At 43.3% G+C, this 15,116-nt stretch overlaps 1 protein-coding gene across 4 annotated transcripts in view; it reads right to left on the bottom strand.

Annotated features, from left to right (window-relative positions):
• ZC3H12B (zinc finger CCCH-type containing 12B) overlaps nt 1–15,116 on the bottom strand; it is an 81,762-nt gene that overhangs the window by 1,474 nt on the left and 65,172 nt on the right. For all 4 annotated transcript variants that reach the window (XM_034435076.3, XM_034435077.3, XM_034435078.3 and 1 more), the window contains 4 exons: nt 13,227–13,366; nt 6,641–6,875; nt 3,615–3,721; nt 1–2,273 (listed from right to left, as the gene is read on the bottom strand). The exon at nt 1–2,273 is cut by the window's left edge and continues 1,474 nt beyond it. In XM_034435076.3, coding sequence (XP_034290967.2) covers nt 841–2,273; nt 3,615–3,721; nt 6,641–6,875; nt 13,227–13,366 — 1,915 coding nt within the window. In that variant the 3' untranslated portion in view covers nt 1–840. The remainder of the gene's footprint in view (nt 2,274–3,614; nt 3,722–6,640; nt 6,876–13,226; nt 13,367–15,116) is intronic.

Genomic DNA, 15,116 nt, shown 5'->3' with positions numbered 1-15,116 from the left:
CGCCTTTGGATTGTAAAAAATTGAATTGTACAATTAATTGTATTTTAAAACCCACACTTGCCAATTTTAACAAGATTTATGTGGAAATGAGACGGTTAAGGTTTAGCTGAGTATTGTCCTACTTGCTTTCATGTCATCTATTTGACACGGATGGCCTCGTCCCAAAGAGCATGACTTAAAGACCCCCCCCCAAATCACCCCATTAGTTGTGCATCCATGCAACAAGTCCCCCCCCCCAAAAAAATCTGTCTTTCTATTTTCCTCACTTGGAGAGCAAAGATTTCTCCAGTGGGCACAAACTGAATTTGCCAGAGAACCGAGAGTTGTTCAGACACAGCAGCTGATGGGGCCTCGGAGAAGTTCTTTGAATGAGATGGACCAGAACAGGCAACCTTCAGTGTGTGAGGATGTTCAAATGCACACAGCGCATTTTCCTTGGAGCAGCTTGTCAGTTAACACTGCAAACTACAAAACTCACTCATGCAATATAATTGCTAATAAGTTTGAGGGACTTATTTCAAACATAGGACCTTTTGGATTCAAGAAACAGTATATATCCATGCAAAAAGTATGCACTTCATGTAAAATACACATTTTTTTAAAAAAAAATCCCAGCTTTAAAAAAATTACTTAATGCTTACTTATAATACAATCTGCTTTTTACAGAATTCTTCAACCACATATTCAATGCAATTGCCAAAACAATCTACAGATTGGTATACTAGAGCGGGAAACTATTCCCATAACAGAGAATATCTCTATAGGATCATGGGTATCTCCTGCAGGACGTTGGTTTGGTGCAGTCAGTATTTTTCTCCAGGAATTCAAAGGGATACCATGCTAACGCCCTGTTCTCAATTTGGCAACAATCATAGCTGCCAACTGTTGTGCATCAGTCATGTGTGGATTCTTCTCCATCACAGACAAGACGACGCCAGCAGGAAAAATATTACAGAGATTCTTATAGGTCTGGTACTGATGCTCTGGGATAACGCGTGGTTCGTGGGGCTCCCCACAAACCCCAATCCAAGGGTTACGCCAGAGTTGCTCCATCTTCTCAGGCATGCTCCTCACCATGACGGGCTCATAACATGGCTGCATGAGGCTGTTGCTCAAGGGATAGGAATGATAAGAGTAGGCATCAGTTGCACATGGTAATGGATCCCAGCTGGCGTGTTGCTCTCGACAAAGGGGGGGTCTCCTCTGCCGAGTAGGGTTACTTTCATAAAGTCTCGAATCAGAAACACTATCCATCCTTGTCATAACCAGTGCACGGCTCGGTTGGGCCATAGCTGATGATTGGTGAACATTTGGAGGCCCTGGGTAGTCCCCTGGGCAACTGGATCGTGCCCCAACAAAAGGGTGTTGGACGTGTAATGCTAAATGAGAAGCTGAATGCTTGCGTGGAGTATGTTTGGGCCTTTCAGTGCCATAACTCTGAACTCTAGTTAAGCTCTCGTGATAGCCATGAGAAAAAGGCTGAAGTCGGTTTTGCGGTGGAATTCGAGGAACTTTAGTGTGATCCTCTGAACCCACATCTCCTACACCCAGGTACAGGTCGGTATACGAAGAGTAAGAGTCATTACTTGCATGGCTTAAGCAACTGTCAGGACATGGGCTTGAATTTCTTGAGTAGATACCTTGGTCTAGATCGACTCCATAATAATCTGTGTTATGGATGTTGCTAATGTTCAAACTGGAAAAGTCATTGAGCATAGAATAATAGCCATGGTCTCCCAAAGATTCATATTTGGGGTATGGGTCCGTGTAGTTGATCGAAGCCCCGTGACTGTTGGTGACCAGGATTGGAGGGTAGTGCATGCTGGCCATGTGTTCTAGGGAGGATTTCTGATGGGTGAACTGAGAAGAAGACCCAGGCACAGGGCTACTCGCTGACCGAGCGTTTAAGGCCCCAACTGCATGGCTTTTAGGAGGTGGAAGCGTTGGGACACTTAATGCCGTAACAAGAGATGGGACAGAGCTTGCCTCAGGCTTCCGCATTATCGACAGCCGGTCCTCCGGTTCCACCACCACAGACCGGATGCTTGGATCAGACTGGCGTTTCGGAGGATTGCGCTTCACTTCTGAAATGTTCTCCCCTCCTTTGCAAAGGGCTGGCCCTGAACCACATTTGGCCAAGGCACCTTCACTCATGGTTTTCACCGCAGATAATTTTGCACTGATGCGAAGCTCATCTGCAACAGATCTCAAGGGCTGGTTTGTCCGTTCAGGGTGGTAATATTTACATTTGTGCCCATACGTGCATTTTTTCCCTGGGGGAAAAAAATCCTCTCTGATTAGGAATGTTCTTTGCCAACTATGTATCTTAACTGGATAACCCTAGTGAAATCTTTTGCTCTTACCACAAAAGCATAAAATAAGACATTGGTATTTTCTTACATCATGATAAAAGGTCCACAATTTTCCTTATTAACAGATCCAAATTCTTGTCAAGGTTTTAATCCGAGTGACAATGCTCCATGAAGGCAGCTAGAGCAAACCTCACAAATAAATATATTCATTTATAAATGTTCACTCAAAATGAGATACAGCTAAATTAGAACACAGTTATGTTGTGATAGTATTATTCTAAGTGATCAAAGAGAATCATTAGGATCTATTCCTATCTAAAAACAAAATGAATGAAGGTGAATATACATGTTCCAGGATAATGCTGCAGGATCCAATCTGGGTTGGTCACCAGGACCAGAGGCTTTGTCTTCCAAACTTTCAGACTTGTGCTGGAGTCCATCTTCAGGGAACTTCTCTCTAGCAGAGTGTGTGCACAAAAAGAGCCAGAGTAGTGATTGAAGCCTGGAAAACAGGCCCTCATCAGGCAACAGGAGTACTGATTTACCACCAGTCTATCAAATACTTGCAAGGCGAGGGCTGGTCAGCACAAGGAAACAACAGTCAATGACTTAAAAGCCAGCCATGGACACACCCCAATCTACATCCAAAAAGCCACTTACAACAGGCACTATAAATAGCACACACAGAACAGCACATACTCTGCTACAGAGAAGTTCCCTGTGCATGAGCTCCAGCATGAGTCTGAACGCTCAGAAGACAAAACCTCTGATCCCAGTGACTGAGCCAGATTAGATCCTAAACAAAATGAATTTCTTGGCTGTAGATATAATTGAAACTCTACAGGCAAGAGAGAGAAGAAAAACTAAGGCTTTACCTTCAAAGATCATGTTGAATGGATCAGGTGGCATAAACTAAAGAAATAGTATTTCTATGCTGCCTCCCAATTTTAAAAATTCAGAGTAAATTCTTGATTAGCCAATAAATTTAAATTGTATTTTCTTCAAAGCTGTACTACTTTACTACTACTATTTTGCATTATGAGATGCAAAATAATAATATAATTATTCAATAAATTGATTGTTTATTTTAATATTCCCCAACCTGGAATCTTCCAGAGATTCAGGGAACTACAAATTTGCAGTTTAAAAAAATGTTAGCTATGCAGTCTGAAAGTATTCCTCAAACCTTTAGAGAAGGGGTCTCCAAACCTGGTAACTTAAAGATTTATGGACTTCAATGCCTAGAATTTCCCAGCCAACGAGAACATAAATTTCTCCAAATCCCTCCAGTAACCTACTCACCATAAGGGCACGGTTGCTTTTTGTGTTCTGGTATCACTGGCTTTTTCCTTAAGAAGTTTTCAAGACTAGGGCCATGGCGTCCCAATGGATCATCAGGTGGCATAAACCTAGAAAAATGAAACATAGTCAAATTTAACTGCCTAGCATTAATCTCTTTGACAAGCTTCTATTTGTTACTTCTTGTCCTGCCTGCAGGTACTTGGGAGAATGAAAGACATGACAGTCTTCTAATATTTGAGGAGCTGTGAGAGAGAAGTGGGGGTCAACCTATTCTCCAAAACATCTGAGGGCAGGACAAGAAGAAACGGTTGGGAGATCATTAATGAGATCCAGCCTAGAACTCAGGAGAAATTTCCTGTCTGTGAGAACAATTAATCAATGGCTTGCTTCCAGAAGTTATGGCTGCATCATTATTGAAGGTTTTTAATAGATTGATTACAGCCATTTGCCAGAATTGTGTAGGGTCTCCTGATTTAAACAGATGGTTGGACTAGAAGACCTCCAAGGTCTCTTCCAACTCTGTTATTCTGCAATCTATAAAGTAACTAGCATCTAGTGGTTAAGAAGGTTACACAATATTCTTACATTAAAATTGGCCATGACACAGATTTATTTATTATACTTGTTAGTTGTGAAGTCGTATCCGACCCATCGCAACCCCATGGACTACTTTCCTCCAGGCCTTCCTGTCCTCTACCATCCCCTGGAAACCATTAGTATACCTATATAGTACATACTGAACACAGACTGATGGTGATTTAAAATAATGTTGATGTCAGCGTTCCAAATTATGATCTCTTTCAGCGCTGACATGAAATCACAGAAAGACAGTTGTTGTTAGTTGCGAAGGAGTGTCCAACCCATTGTGACCCCATGGACAACGTTTCTCCAGGCTTTCCTGTCCTCTACCATCCTCTGGAGTCTATTTAAGCTCACGGCTACTGCTTCAGTGACTCAATCCAGCCACCTCATTCTCTGTCACGCCCTTCTTCTTTTGCTCTCAATCGTTCCCAGCATTAGGCTCCTCTCCAGGGAGTCCTTCCTTCTCATTAAGTGGCCAAAGTATTTGAGTTTCATCTTCAGGTTCTGGCCTTCTAAAGAACAATCAGGGTTGATCTCCTCTAGGACTGACTGGTTTGATCGCCTTGTAGTCCAAGGGACTCGCAGGAGTCTTCTCCAGCACCATAGTTCAAAGGCCTCAATTCTTTGGTGCTCAAGCTTTCTTATGGTCCAACTTTCACAGCCATAGATTGCAACTGGGAACACCATAGCCTTGACTATACGCACTTAGTTTATGATCTTAGTTTTCTTAATGTTTAGTTTCAAGCCAACTTTTGCACTCTCCTTCTTCACCTGCATTAATTCCTCTTCACTTTCTGCTATCATCTGCATATCTGAGGTTGTTGTTATTTCTCCCAGCAATCTTAATTCCAACTTTTGATTCATCTAGCCCTGCCTTTCTCATGATGTGCTCTGCATATAAGTTAAATAGGCAGGGCGACAGTATACAGCCTTGCCGGACTCCTTTCCCAATTTTGAACCAATCAGTGGATCCATGTCCAGTTCTCACTGTTGCTTCTTGACCTGCATTTAGGTTTCTCAAGAGACAAATAAGATGGTCTGGTACTCCTATCTCTCTAAGAACTTGCCGCAATTTGTTGTGATCCACACAATCAAAGGCTTTAGCATAGTCAATGAAGCAGAAGTAGATGTTTTTCTGGAACTCCCTAGTTTTCTCCATGATCCAGCATATCTTGGCAATTTGATCTGTAGTTCCTCTGCCTCTTTGAAATCCTGCCTGTACTTCTGGTAGTTCTCGATCCACATACTGCTGGAGCCTAGCTTTTAGGATTTTAAGCATAAATTTACTAGCATGTGGAATGAGTGCAATGGTGTGATAGTTTGAACATTCTTTGGCATTGCCTTTCTTTGGAATTGGAATATAAACTGACCTTTTCCAATCCTGTGGCCACTTTTGAGTTTTCCAAATTTGCTGGCAAATTGAGTGTAGCACTTTTACTGCATCATCTTTTAAGATTTTGAAATCTTAGCTTAGCTGAAATACTGTCACCTCCACTAGCTTTGTTGTTGCTCAGATTTCCTAAGGCCCATTTGACTTCACATTCTAGGATGTCTGGCTTGAGGTCAGTGACCACCCCATTGTGGTTATCAGGGACATTAACAAAAATATTGTTGCTGAGTCTCAAAGCAGCAACCTTTACTAACAAGCCAAGATCACAACCACTTTTGTAGTTTAGCAGTAGCGAATTCAGAAAGCAGCTTCTGCCAATCAATCTTTACTTTCCACGTAAAAGTAAAAGATACCTGAAAAACAAGCAAAAAATGCTAACCAAAAATCTAACAGGATTGGAGCCTTTTCTCACTAAAGAGGAAAAAATGTTATTCTAGCTTAGAACAAAATCTACGGAGAAAAGAAGAAGAATTGAAGAATATAGGAAAACATTGAGAACAAATACTTAAATCAGTTAACTACTATTTACGTTGTTCACAGACATTAATTCTTGGCCATGCTATTTTCAAATACAGGTAGTCCTCAAATTACAAAGTTCATTTAATGACCAACATTACAATGGCACTGAAAAAAGTGATTTATGACCGTTTTCAAACAACCATTGCAGCATCCCCATGGTCACATGATCAAAATTCAGACGCTTGGCAAGTGGTTCATATTTATGACAGTTGCAGTGTCCGGGATCACATGATACCATTTTGTGACCTTCTGACAAGCAAAGTCAATGCGGAGACCAGATTCATCTATTAACCATGTTACTAACTTAACAACTGCAGTGATTTACTTAACAACTGTGGCAAGAAAGGTTGTAAAATGGAGCAAAACTCACTTAACAACTGCCTTGCTTAGCAACACAAATTTTGGGCTCAATTGTGGGTGTAAGCCAAAGACTATCTGTAATGAGAATGTAATGAGAATCGGAATTAGACAATTAGGAGAGAGGAAACCTCTCTAAGGAAGATTTGTGCACAGCACATGAGGGGAAATAGCGTACTTGTCATTTACAAAGGAATACATAAGCAGCCGTTCCTCTATGAATTTCTTCCATTCTGGTTTCTCATTCTGAAGGTCCCGGTAATTGTCATTGGACACAATGATGCCATCAGAGTCATAGGCCAACTTCACTATAAAGCGGTCATCGTAGCAGACGACTCGTCTCCCTTGCACTCTCCGTGATGGGGTGAAAACAAGAATTTTTTCCTTCTCCAATCTATGCAAGATTTCTTGGTCTGCAAAATTGGATTTACATAAGAATGTTAAGATCAAGGTACTTGGATAAAGAGCATTTATTACGGTTTGTCACTGCTGGCAGTTATATAACTATAGGGATTAATGTGACCCATTTGGTTCATTGAGTTTATTTAATTCTTTTAGTTCAGGATTCCATAACTTTTTTTCAAGTTCTAGACCACACATTGCTTTAAAAGTAAAAAGTAGGCTTGAATTGATTTATATTTAAATTTAGTTAATACTTTCTATATTATATATGCAATCATGTTTCGTTTCTCACATCAAAAAAGTACTTTTTTGATAAGATAATTTTCTCTGGGGCCACACCCAAAGTTTGGGGAGCTTGTGAAGCAGACCAATGACTTACTTGCTGTAGAATCTAAGCTACATTTAAAGATTCTAAAAGAATTTTACAGAATTTACATATATTTATATACTTAACATTTCTAGTTCATATCGTAGTCATCATTTCCCCATGCTATTAAGTTTTTGTCATAATTTATAGGATAATTTTAAAGAAGATATTAAGCGTGATAAAATAGTATCTTGCCTATAGTGAATTTCTCATGAAACCAACTACTCTAGAATGATTTAAACCTGTAATTAGGTTTCCTCTGGCCTTTACCCATCAAGTATTTTTCTACATTTGTTTTCAAATATTTAAGGACCTTTGAAAAGGTAGAGAGTAAAATAAGAACATGGAAAAGTATGAACTTAAGGCAGAATAAATAAACTGTCATTCACATATTGCTCCAACTTCTGAGGAGCTCACTGAGAGCAAGCCAGTGAAATTCAGTGCAAAGCATCTACTTTGGAAAGTGTGATTATTGCCAAGTTCTTATATTCATCCATTCTAAAGTAAGTGTTTACTATATTTTTTGGAGTATAAGATGCACCAGAGTATAAGATGCACCTTAATTTTTGGGGAGGAAAACAAGAAAAAAATAATTCTGCCTCTGCCTACCAGCATCAGGATCAGCAGTGTCCTCACTTCCACTTGGATTTTGATAACGAGTAGCACAGATCTTTTTATCAGTTTAAAACAAATCTTATCACTCTATTTAACTGGAGTGGGCAGAATGGGGTGGGGTATGATTGTCATGGGAACAGAAGAGGGACTTGGCACCAAAGGCTTCACTCTCGAGATGCCTCCGTCTTCCTACCTATAGGCGTTGAAAGCCTGGCTTTCTTGCAGCAAGGCCCAAGAGAGACACAGTACTTCAGTCCTCCTGGACGCTGCCATCTCATAAACATGGTGCCAGGCTTCCGGCAAGTCCCCTGCGCCTTTGCTGCCTTGGTCGGAGCCTGATTCTGGAAGCGGCCTGGGGAAGCGCGGAGGTCGGGACTTGCTTGGAGAAGCAGGCGCTGCACAGGGGGCATAAGGCAAGGCGCTGCCATCCAAACACACTGTTGCTGCGATCTCCGCTGCCTGGAGATCTCCGCTGCCTCCCCGATTCCAAAAATGGGGCATGTGGAGGCAAAGAAAGAGCATTGCGTTTTCAGGCAGTTCCAGGCAGAGGAGATCGTGGCAACAGTGTTTTCAGGTGGCAGTGCCCTGCCTTACACCTCCTGTACAGCGTCCAGCAAGCCACCAGTTCCTTGAAGATGCAAGCCCATTCAGCACACCCGAAGCCTGCAGGTGGTCTGCATGGACCACCCTCACCCTATGCTGTACAGCAGCTATGGAGGCAGAAATCTTGGGAGGTTAAAGAGAAGTCTACTGCTGTAGGGAGTGGAGATCGCCAGTCCTTGCACAAGTTGTGAAGGCAGCTGTCAGAACTGCTGGAGCTGCTTCCAGGCAGACCCTGGGAGAACTTGGAGCTCTCAGTGGCTAAAGGGGAAGAAGCAAATTCTGGGCACGTTGAGAACACACACTCCTATTGCTGGAAGAAGGGCTGCTCTCCTGCAGTCTCCCTCCCCGTCCATGCGCCTGCAGTCCTCCCTCCTCAGCCACTTTCTCCTCCCAAACAGTCTTCGTGCCCAGAGGGGCTCCATCCGCAGTCGAGGTTGGTTCCCCCCCCACTTGCTCTCTTAAACTGAACTGCATTAAGTAGCTGGGGGGACAGCGTGAAGGAGAAATGTCTCAGCTCCCCACAGCCGCTTGGCGTTTTGACCGCCCGAAACCGATCAGCGCCGCCTCCGCAGTGGCCAGCTGTTGCTGTCTCCCAGGATCATTTATCAACAAGTCAGAAAAGCAGTGCAGTTCAGTTTAAAAGGGGGTGGGGGAGGAAACCAACCTCGACCTTCTTCCAGCAACAGGAATGTATGTCTTCTCAATGTGCCCAGAGTTTTCTTCTCCTTTAGTCACTGAGGAGGAGGGCGGGGGAGGAAAATGCCGGAAAACACAATGCATGGAGGCGATACTCTTGCGAAGCGGGCGCTTCTACATGAGAGGCGTAAGGCAAGGTGCTCACCGCCCAACCTGCCCCTTCTCCAGACGACCCAGGCTGAGGGTGGTCGGCTTCTGCTCCTGGCCCAGGAGACGGATCTGGCCAGGAAGAGAAGGTGATAAGCACCTTCTTGTTGGGTGGAGACAGCAGCCAGGAATGGGTGTTCTCGCCTGTTCAGCTTGAATGACTGAGTCTGTACCAAAATTAAGCTCTACCCTTGTTGCTAAGATTATCCAGCTTTTTTCTCAGTCCTTTAGACTGGACAGACGTCTCGGGCTGGATCTCTTAACCATCTTCCTTTCTACCTTTCCTGGTTGCTGTCTTTGACATTTTGGACTTTGATTCCTTTTATTCTCATCAAACTGTGAGTTGCTGAGAACCTTGTCCTCATTGGACTTGGTTCCTTTCCCCTGCAGGTTTGCCTGCCTGGGAGGAGACATCCCCCTCCCCATTTCACCGGCTAGCATTGCTCCGTTGAACTTGCAGACGTTCCAGAGCACCATGAAGGCTTTTCTCCTGGGGGATTGGGGTGAACGTGGCAAGCCGGAGATTTGGTGAGGAGCTTTGCGCTCCGTTGAGAGCTACGTGGACGGCCATTGCTAATTCCATCGTGCACGAGGCCGTCCACTGCTTAGATCAGCTGCTGATTCCACCACTCCTGCCTGCCTAATTATCAAAGGAGCTAGCCCTCCGCAGTGAGCATTCCCAGCTTGACGACAACGATCTCACAGGCAACCACATCGTTTGCTGTCCCAGGAGCTTCGTGCTCAGTTGGCTTGCTGTTAGCCGCTATTTCATCGTCAGGAGCTTCGCACTCCATTGCCTAACCGTTGAGGAGTTGATTTGGCCGTCAGGAGCTTCGCGCTCCATTATTGGCCGTTTGAGAGCTGATTTGGGCGTCAGGAGCTTCACGCTCCATTGCCTGGCCGCTGAGAGCTGTTTTGGCCATGAGGAGCTTCGCGCTCCGTTGTTGAACTGTTGGCCGCCGTTGATTGTTCAGGAGCTTCGTGCTCCATTGCCTGGCCGTTGGGCACCATTTTGTGACCTTCCGGAGTTTTGGGCTCCCTGGTCTATTACTGGACTCCATTGGCACCTTGTGCTCAATTTTTTCTGATAGCGCATTTGCGCTTTGCAGTGGGCCTCTGTGTTTGGAACTGGGGGGGTTTCCCATTGAATTGTCTCTCCAGCAATCAATTGCCCTGAGTGCCTCTTTGTATCTGAGGCGGCCATTTGCAATTTGCCTTGCCCCAAAGGGGCGTAGAGCCTTTTATATTTGTCATAAAGATGCCTAAGGCACTTTCCAAATCAAAACATGGCCGGAAGGCCGGGTCTACTGACCAGTCAGACAGGATGCCTTTGAGCACAGACCCAGGTACTTCTCAGGCACCGTCTATCATGGAAGTGTCCTCCAAGGGCAAAAACTCTCATTCCCATCATGCCCCTCGCTGCCTCAGCTCAGCTGCCACTAGAGACGAGAGGCGCAGGGATCAAGCCTTGCAGAAAATCTACAATAAGGCCAGCAAGAGTAAGAGCCCTACCTCACAGGAGCTTCCCAGGTTCCTCCCTCTGTGGTGACACCTGACCAGGTCTCTCTCCGGGATTGTCCCATATCTGTTTCCACTTCTGGATTGTGGGGACTTACTATGCCCTCAGCTTCTACTACTACTCCTCTTCCTCTAGAGGAACCTGCCGAGGCCGTTCCTGGCACACAATAGAGAATGTGTGCTCCCTGATAACCTCCCTGATAACCTCCAACAGATTTTTTCCAGGGCTCTTCAGATGTCATTAGAAGCTGGCTATCTTTGTCCCGCCAAAGATCCTTCTGGAAGGTTTCTAATTCTCCTGTGCAGGACATCCAGGATGATCTGCTATCCTGTCTGGAATCGGTGTTGTTGACTCTTTCACACATGACCAATCCAGCGACTCGACGAGGTCAACCACCTGGAATCAGACTTGTCTGATGACGAGGGCCTCAAGCCGAAACAACCGGCCTTTACTGGTCTTTTCCGCCCAGCAGTTTTTAAATCTTTACTCTTTAAAGTGTCTCCTCCCAGGCAGGCAAGTCTGCAGGGGAAAGGAACCAAGTCCAATGAGGACAAGGTTCTCAGCAACTCACAGTTCGATGAGAATAAAAAGAATAAAAGTCCAAAATGTCAAAGATAGCAACCAGGAAAGGTAGAAAGGAAGGTGGTTAAGAGACCCAGCCCGAGACGTCTGTCCAGTCTGAAGGACTGAGAAAAAAGCTGGATAATCCTAGCAACAAGGGCGGAGCTTAATTTTGCTACAGACTCAGTCCTTCAAGCTGAACAGGCGAGAACATCCATTCCTGGCTGCTGTCTCCACCCACAATGGAGAAGAGAAAGTGAGACTGCGGAAAAGGAGGAGGAGGGTGCGTGGCTCTGCGAATTGCTTCAGGGAATCGGGGAGGAAAAAGAGCATTGCCTCCATGCATCATATTTTCCGGCGTTTTCCTCCCCAATTGCCCGAAGCAATTCACATGCTTTAGAACTGTTAGGTGGGCATAAGAGAGATTTAATAAGCTTAGATTAAATCTAGTGAAATGAAAGGAAACCATACGGGGAGGGGGGTGACGAAAACACGGGTTTTCTCCAAATCATTGGGACTTCTATTCATCAAAATCCTTAAAAATTCCAGAATTCATTGACATTTGCTGTCATCTTCTTTCACTAGATGGTGCTTGTTTGTAAAATTAGCTCCTCTGTCAAGTGAGCAGCAACTTTTCCATCTAGAGAAATGTATGAATGAGGAATTCTAAAGAACAGCAAGAAAAAAAAGTGTTAAAAGAACTCTAAATTAAAGCTTCAGAAACTCAAGATAATGCTTGTCTGTCACATTTGGAGTCAAGATAATGGAGTCATTTTCATCCTTACAGCAAGGCTCTTAGCAACAAATGATATTATACAGTGTGGTGGGGCCATGACTTTTCTGGCTCGTAGAATAGGCCTCAAAAGCCCCTACTTCAATCCAAAGAGATGGAATGGGATTAAATCCTTTCAGTATCTCTTTCTTTCCTACTAAAATGCCACCAATACTCTGACAACTTCTTTTCCCCAAAAGGACTTGCCAGATGAAGCTGATTGAAGCTATTCCTGAAGTTATGAAATATTAAAGCTACTTCCCCAAATGATTAATAAATTCTTCCAGCAATTTGCAGAATATTCTTTGAACACAAAATTTTCCCCATTGTGCCCTTCCTTAATTCCATTTTGATTTCCAGAAAAATCAGTCGGGGGGGAGGGGGGGACACTGATACTACATTTGTGTTAATTTATATCCCACTTTTGACAAGGCTCACAATATATTAAAAATGAGTACAGGTAGTCCTTGATTTACAAGAGTTCATTTAGTGAGTGTTCAAATTACAATGGCACTGAAAAAAGTGAGTTATGACCATTTTTCATACTTATGATTGCGGCATCCCATGGTCACATGATCAAAATTCAGATGCTTGGCAACTGGTTCATATTTATGACCGTTGCAGTGTCCTGAATTCGTGTGATCCGCTTTTGCAGCCTTCTGACAAGCAAAGTCAATTGGGAATTGGCAATGATTCACTTAACAAAAGTGGCAAGAAACTCATAAAATGGGGCAAAACTCACCTAACAAATGTTTTACTTAGTAACATAACTTTTGGGCTCAATTGTGTTCATAAGTCGAGGACTACCTGTATAAAGTGGAAACTATCTTAAGCAAATTGAGCATTCAATAAGCTAGAATACAAAATAAGTACCAAATAACTCACGTGGTTCAAAATGTTCCTCAATGCAAGCATTAATATAGCCCATAAGATTTAAATGGTCATGCAAATTTTTTCTATTATATTATGCAAAAACAGTATGTATGTCTACAGTATTATAGTAGACAGAGTAACTGAGTCATCCTATTGGAAAAATCCTCATCTTTGATCTTAAAACAGTTATGCCAGTCCAAAATTGTTACCTGTAATTGGCGCGTCTGGTCGACTCTGTTCTTTCCTCCAGGTTGGCACAAATACTGTTATATCTTTGTGACCTTTTTCCAGAAACCAATCAACAGCTAACTGAATCCCTCGACAGGAAAATCCTTCTTTATTTCCATGGCTGAAAATGAACAAAAATAATTCAGATTATTTCTGATATATCTTGATGAAGATGGCTGAGAAAAAAATTAATACATAAGGGAAAGGCGTTTATTAAAATTTAGGAGACAGTATTAAAAAGATCTAGAAAAAAACAGAAAAACTTCACTCTCGCAAATGAAGGCAAATGTATGTGTCCTAGGATAATGTTGCAGGATCCAATCTGAGTCGGTCATCGGGACCAAAGGTTTATTCTTCCAAGCTTTCAGACTCGTGCTGGAGCCTATCCTCAGGGAACTTCTCTGTCTCTAGAATATACGCCCATTCTGGAGAGAGAATGGCACACAATCTGGAGAGAGAGAATTTCCCTGAGGATGGGTTGTAGACGAGCTCAAAAGCTTGGAAGACTAAATGTTTGGTCCGGTGATCGACTCAAGATTGGACCCTACAAACTTCACTCTGTTTTCTTGCTGGCTGGGGAATTCTGGGAGTTGAAGTGCACAAGCCTTAAAAGTTTCCAAGGTTGGAGATTCCTGTTCTACAATGATGAGATGTCATCGAGATCCATATAGTTCCCTCCCTGATGACATATCGGGCTGTCTAGACTTGGCTTCTTACCCAGGCCGTCGGGTAGAGTGGATGGGACACCAGCACCACCACCCTGTTTGTGAGATTTTATGTCTTCGGTGTTGCCACCTTGTGCTTATTTTGCAGGGTTTTTTTTAAATCTGTTTTGATTAATTCTCTATATTTCTTGTTTTTGCTATTTTATTGTGAGTCATCCAGAGTCAGCTGGAATCTAGTGGCATCCAAACGGAATAAATTTGTTTTTATAGTATGCCTGAATCAGAAGACTCTAGGCAGATTACTACTGTGCCAGAAACAGTTCAAGGTGCACTAGCTCTAAATGTCTGTCCCAAAATGGACACCTTCAACAATCAATTAGGGCAGAGGTCCTCAACTCCTGGCCATAGACTGGCACTGGTCTGTAGCATACCAGAAACGGGGCTGCACAAATGAGTGAAGTCCCATTTGTGCACGTGTGGGATGCAGGCAGTGTGTGAAGCCACGCTCCCTCTGATCCACGGAAAAGCTTCTCTCCACAGAACCAGTACAGAACCGGTACATGTCCCAGGTACATAAAAGGTTGGGGGCCGCTGATCTAGGGGTAACAGTTCAATGGGACAGGGCCATAGGAGTGCTGCATAGACCTCAGGAATAAAAAGTTCAATGTACAGGGATATAATAGAAAAGGACTCCCATATGGTCTACATCTCCCTAAGCTTCAGTGAGGAGGGACACTTTGTGGGCATTTTTAGGATGTTCTCAGTGGATGGGCAGATTCAAACCTTGTAAGGTAGTATAGATAGTCCTTGACTTACAACAGTTCATTTAGTAACTATTCAAAGTTACAACGGCACTGAAAAAATGACTTATCACCATTTTTCATACTTACAACCATTGCAACTTCTCCATGGGCATATGATCAAAATTTGAATGCTTGCCAACTGACTCGTATTTATGAAGATTGCAGTGTCCCGGGATCATGTGATCCCCTTTTGCGATCTTCTGACAAGCGAAGTCTATGAGGAAGCCAGATTCACTTAACAACCGTGTTACTAACAGCTGCAGTGATTTACTGCAACCATGGCAAGAAAGATTATAAATGGGACAAAACTCACTTAACAACTGTCTCACTTAGCAACAGAAATCTGGGGTTCAAATGTGGTCCAGAACTATCTGTATTGGATGTACCTGGATATAGAATTCAA

The sequence above is a fragment of the Pantherophis guttatus genome, chromosome 12 (genome assembly GCF_059756535.1).
Source record: "Pantherophis guttatus breed Tessera chromosome 12, ASM5975653v1, whole genome shotgun sequence".
Lineage (NCBI taxonomy): Eukaryota > Metazoa > Chordata > Lepidosauria > Squamata > Colubridae > Pantherophis > Pantherophis guttatus.
Note: the sequence above shows the minus strand (reverse complement) of the source record. Positions and strands in the feature narration are given on the sequence as shown.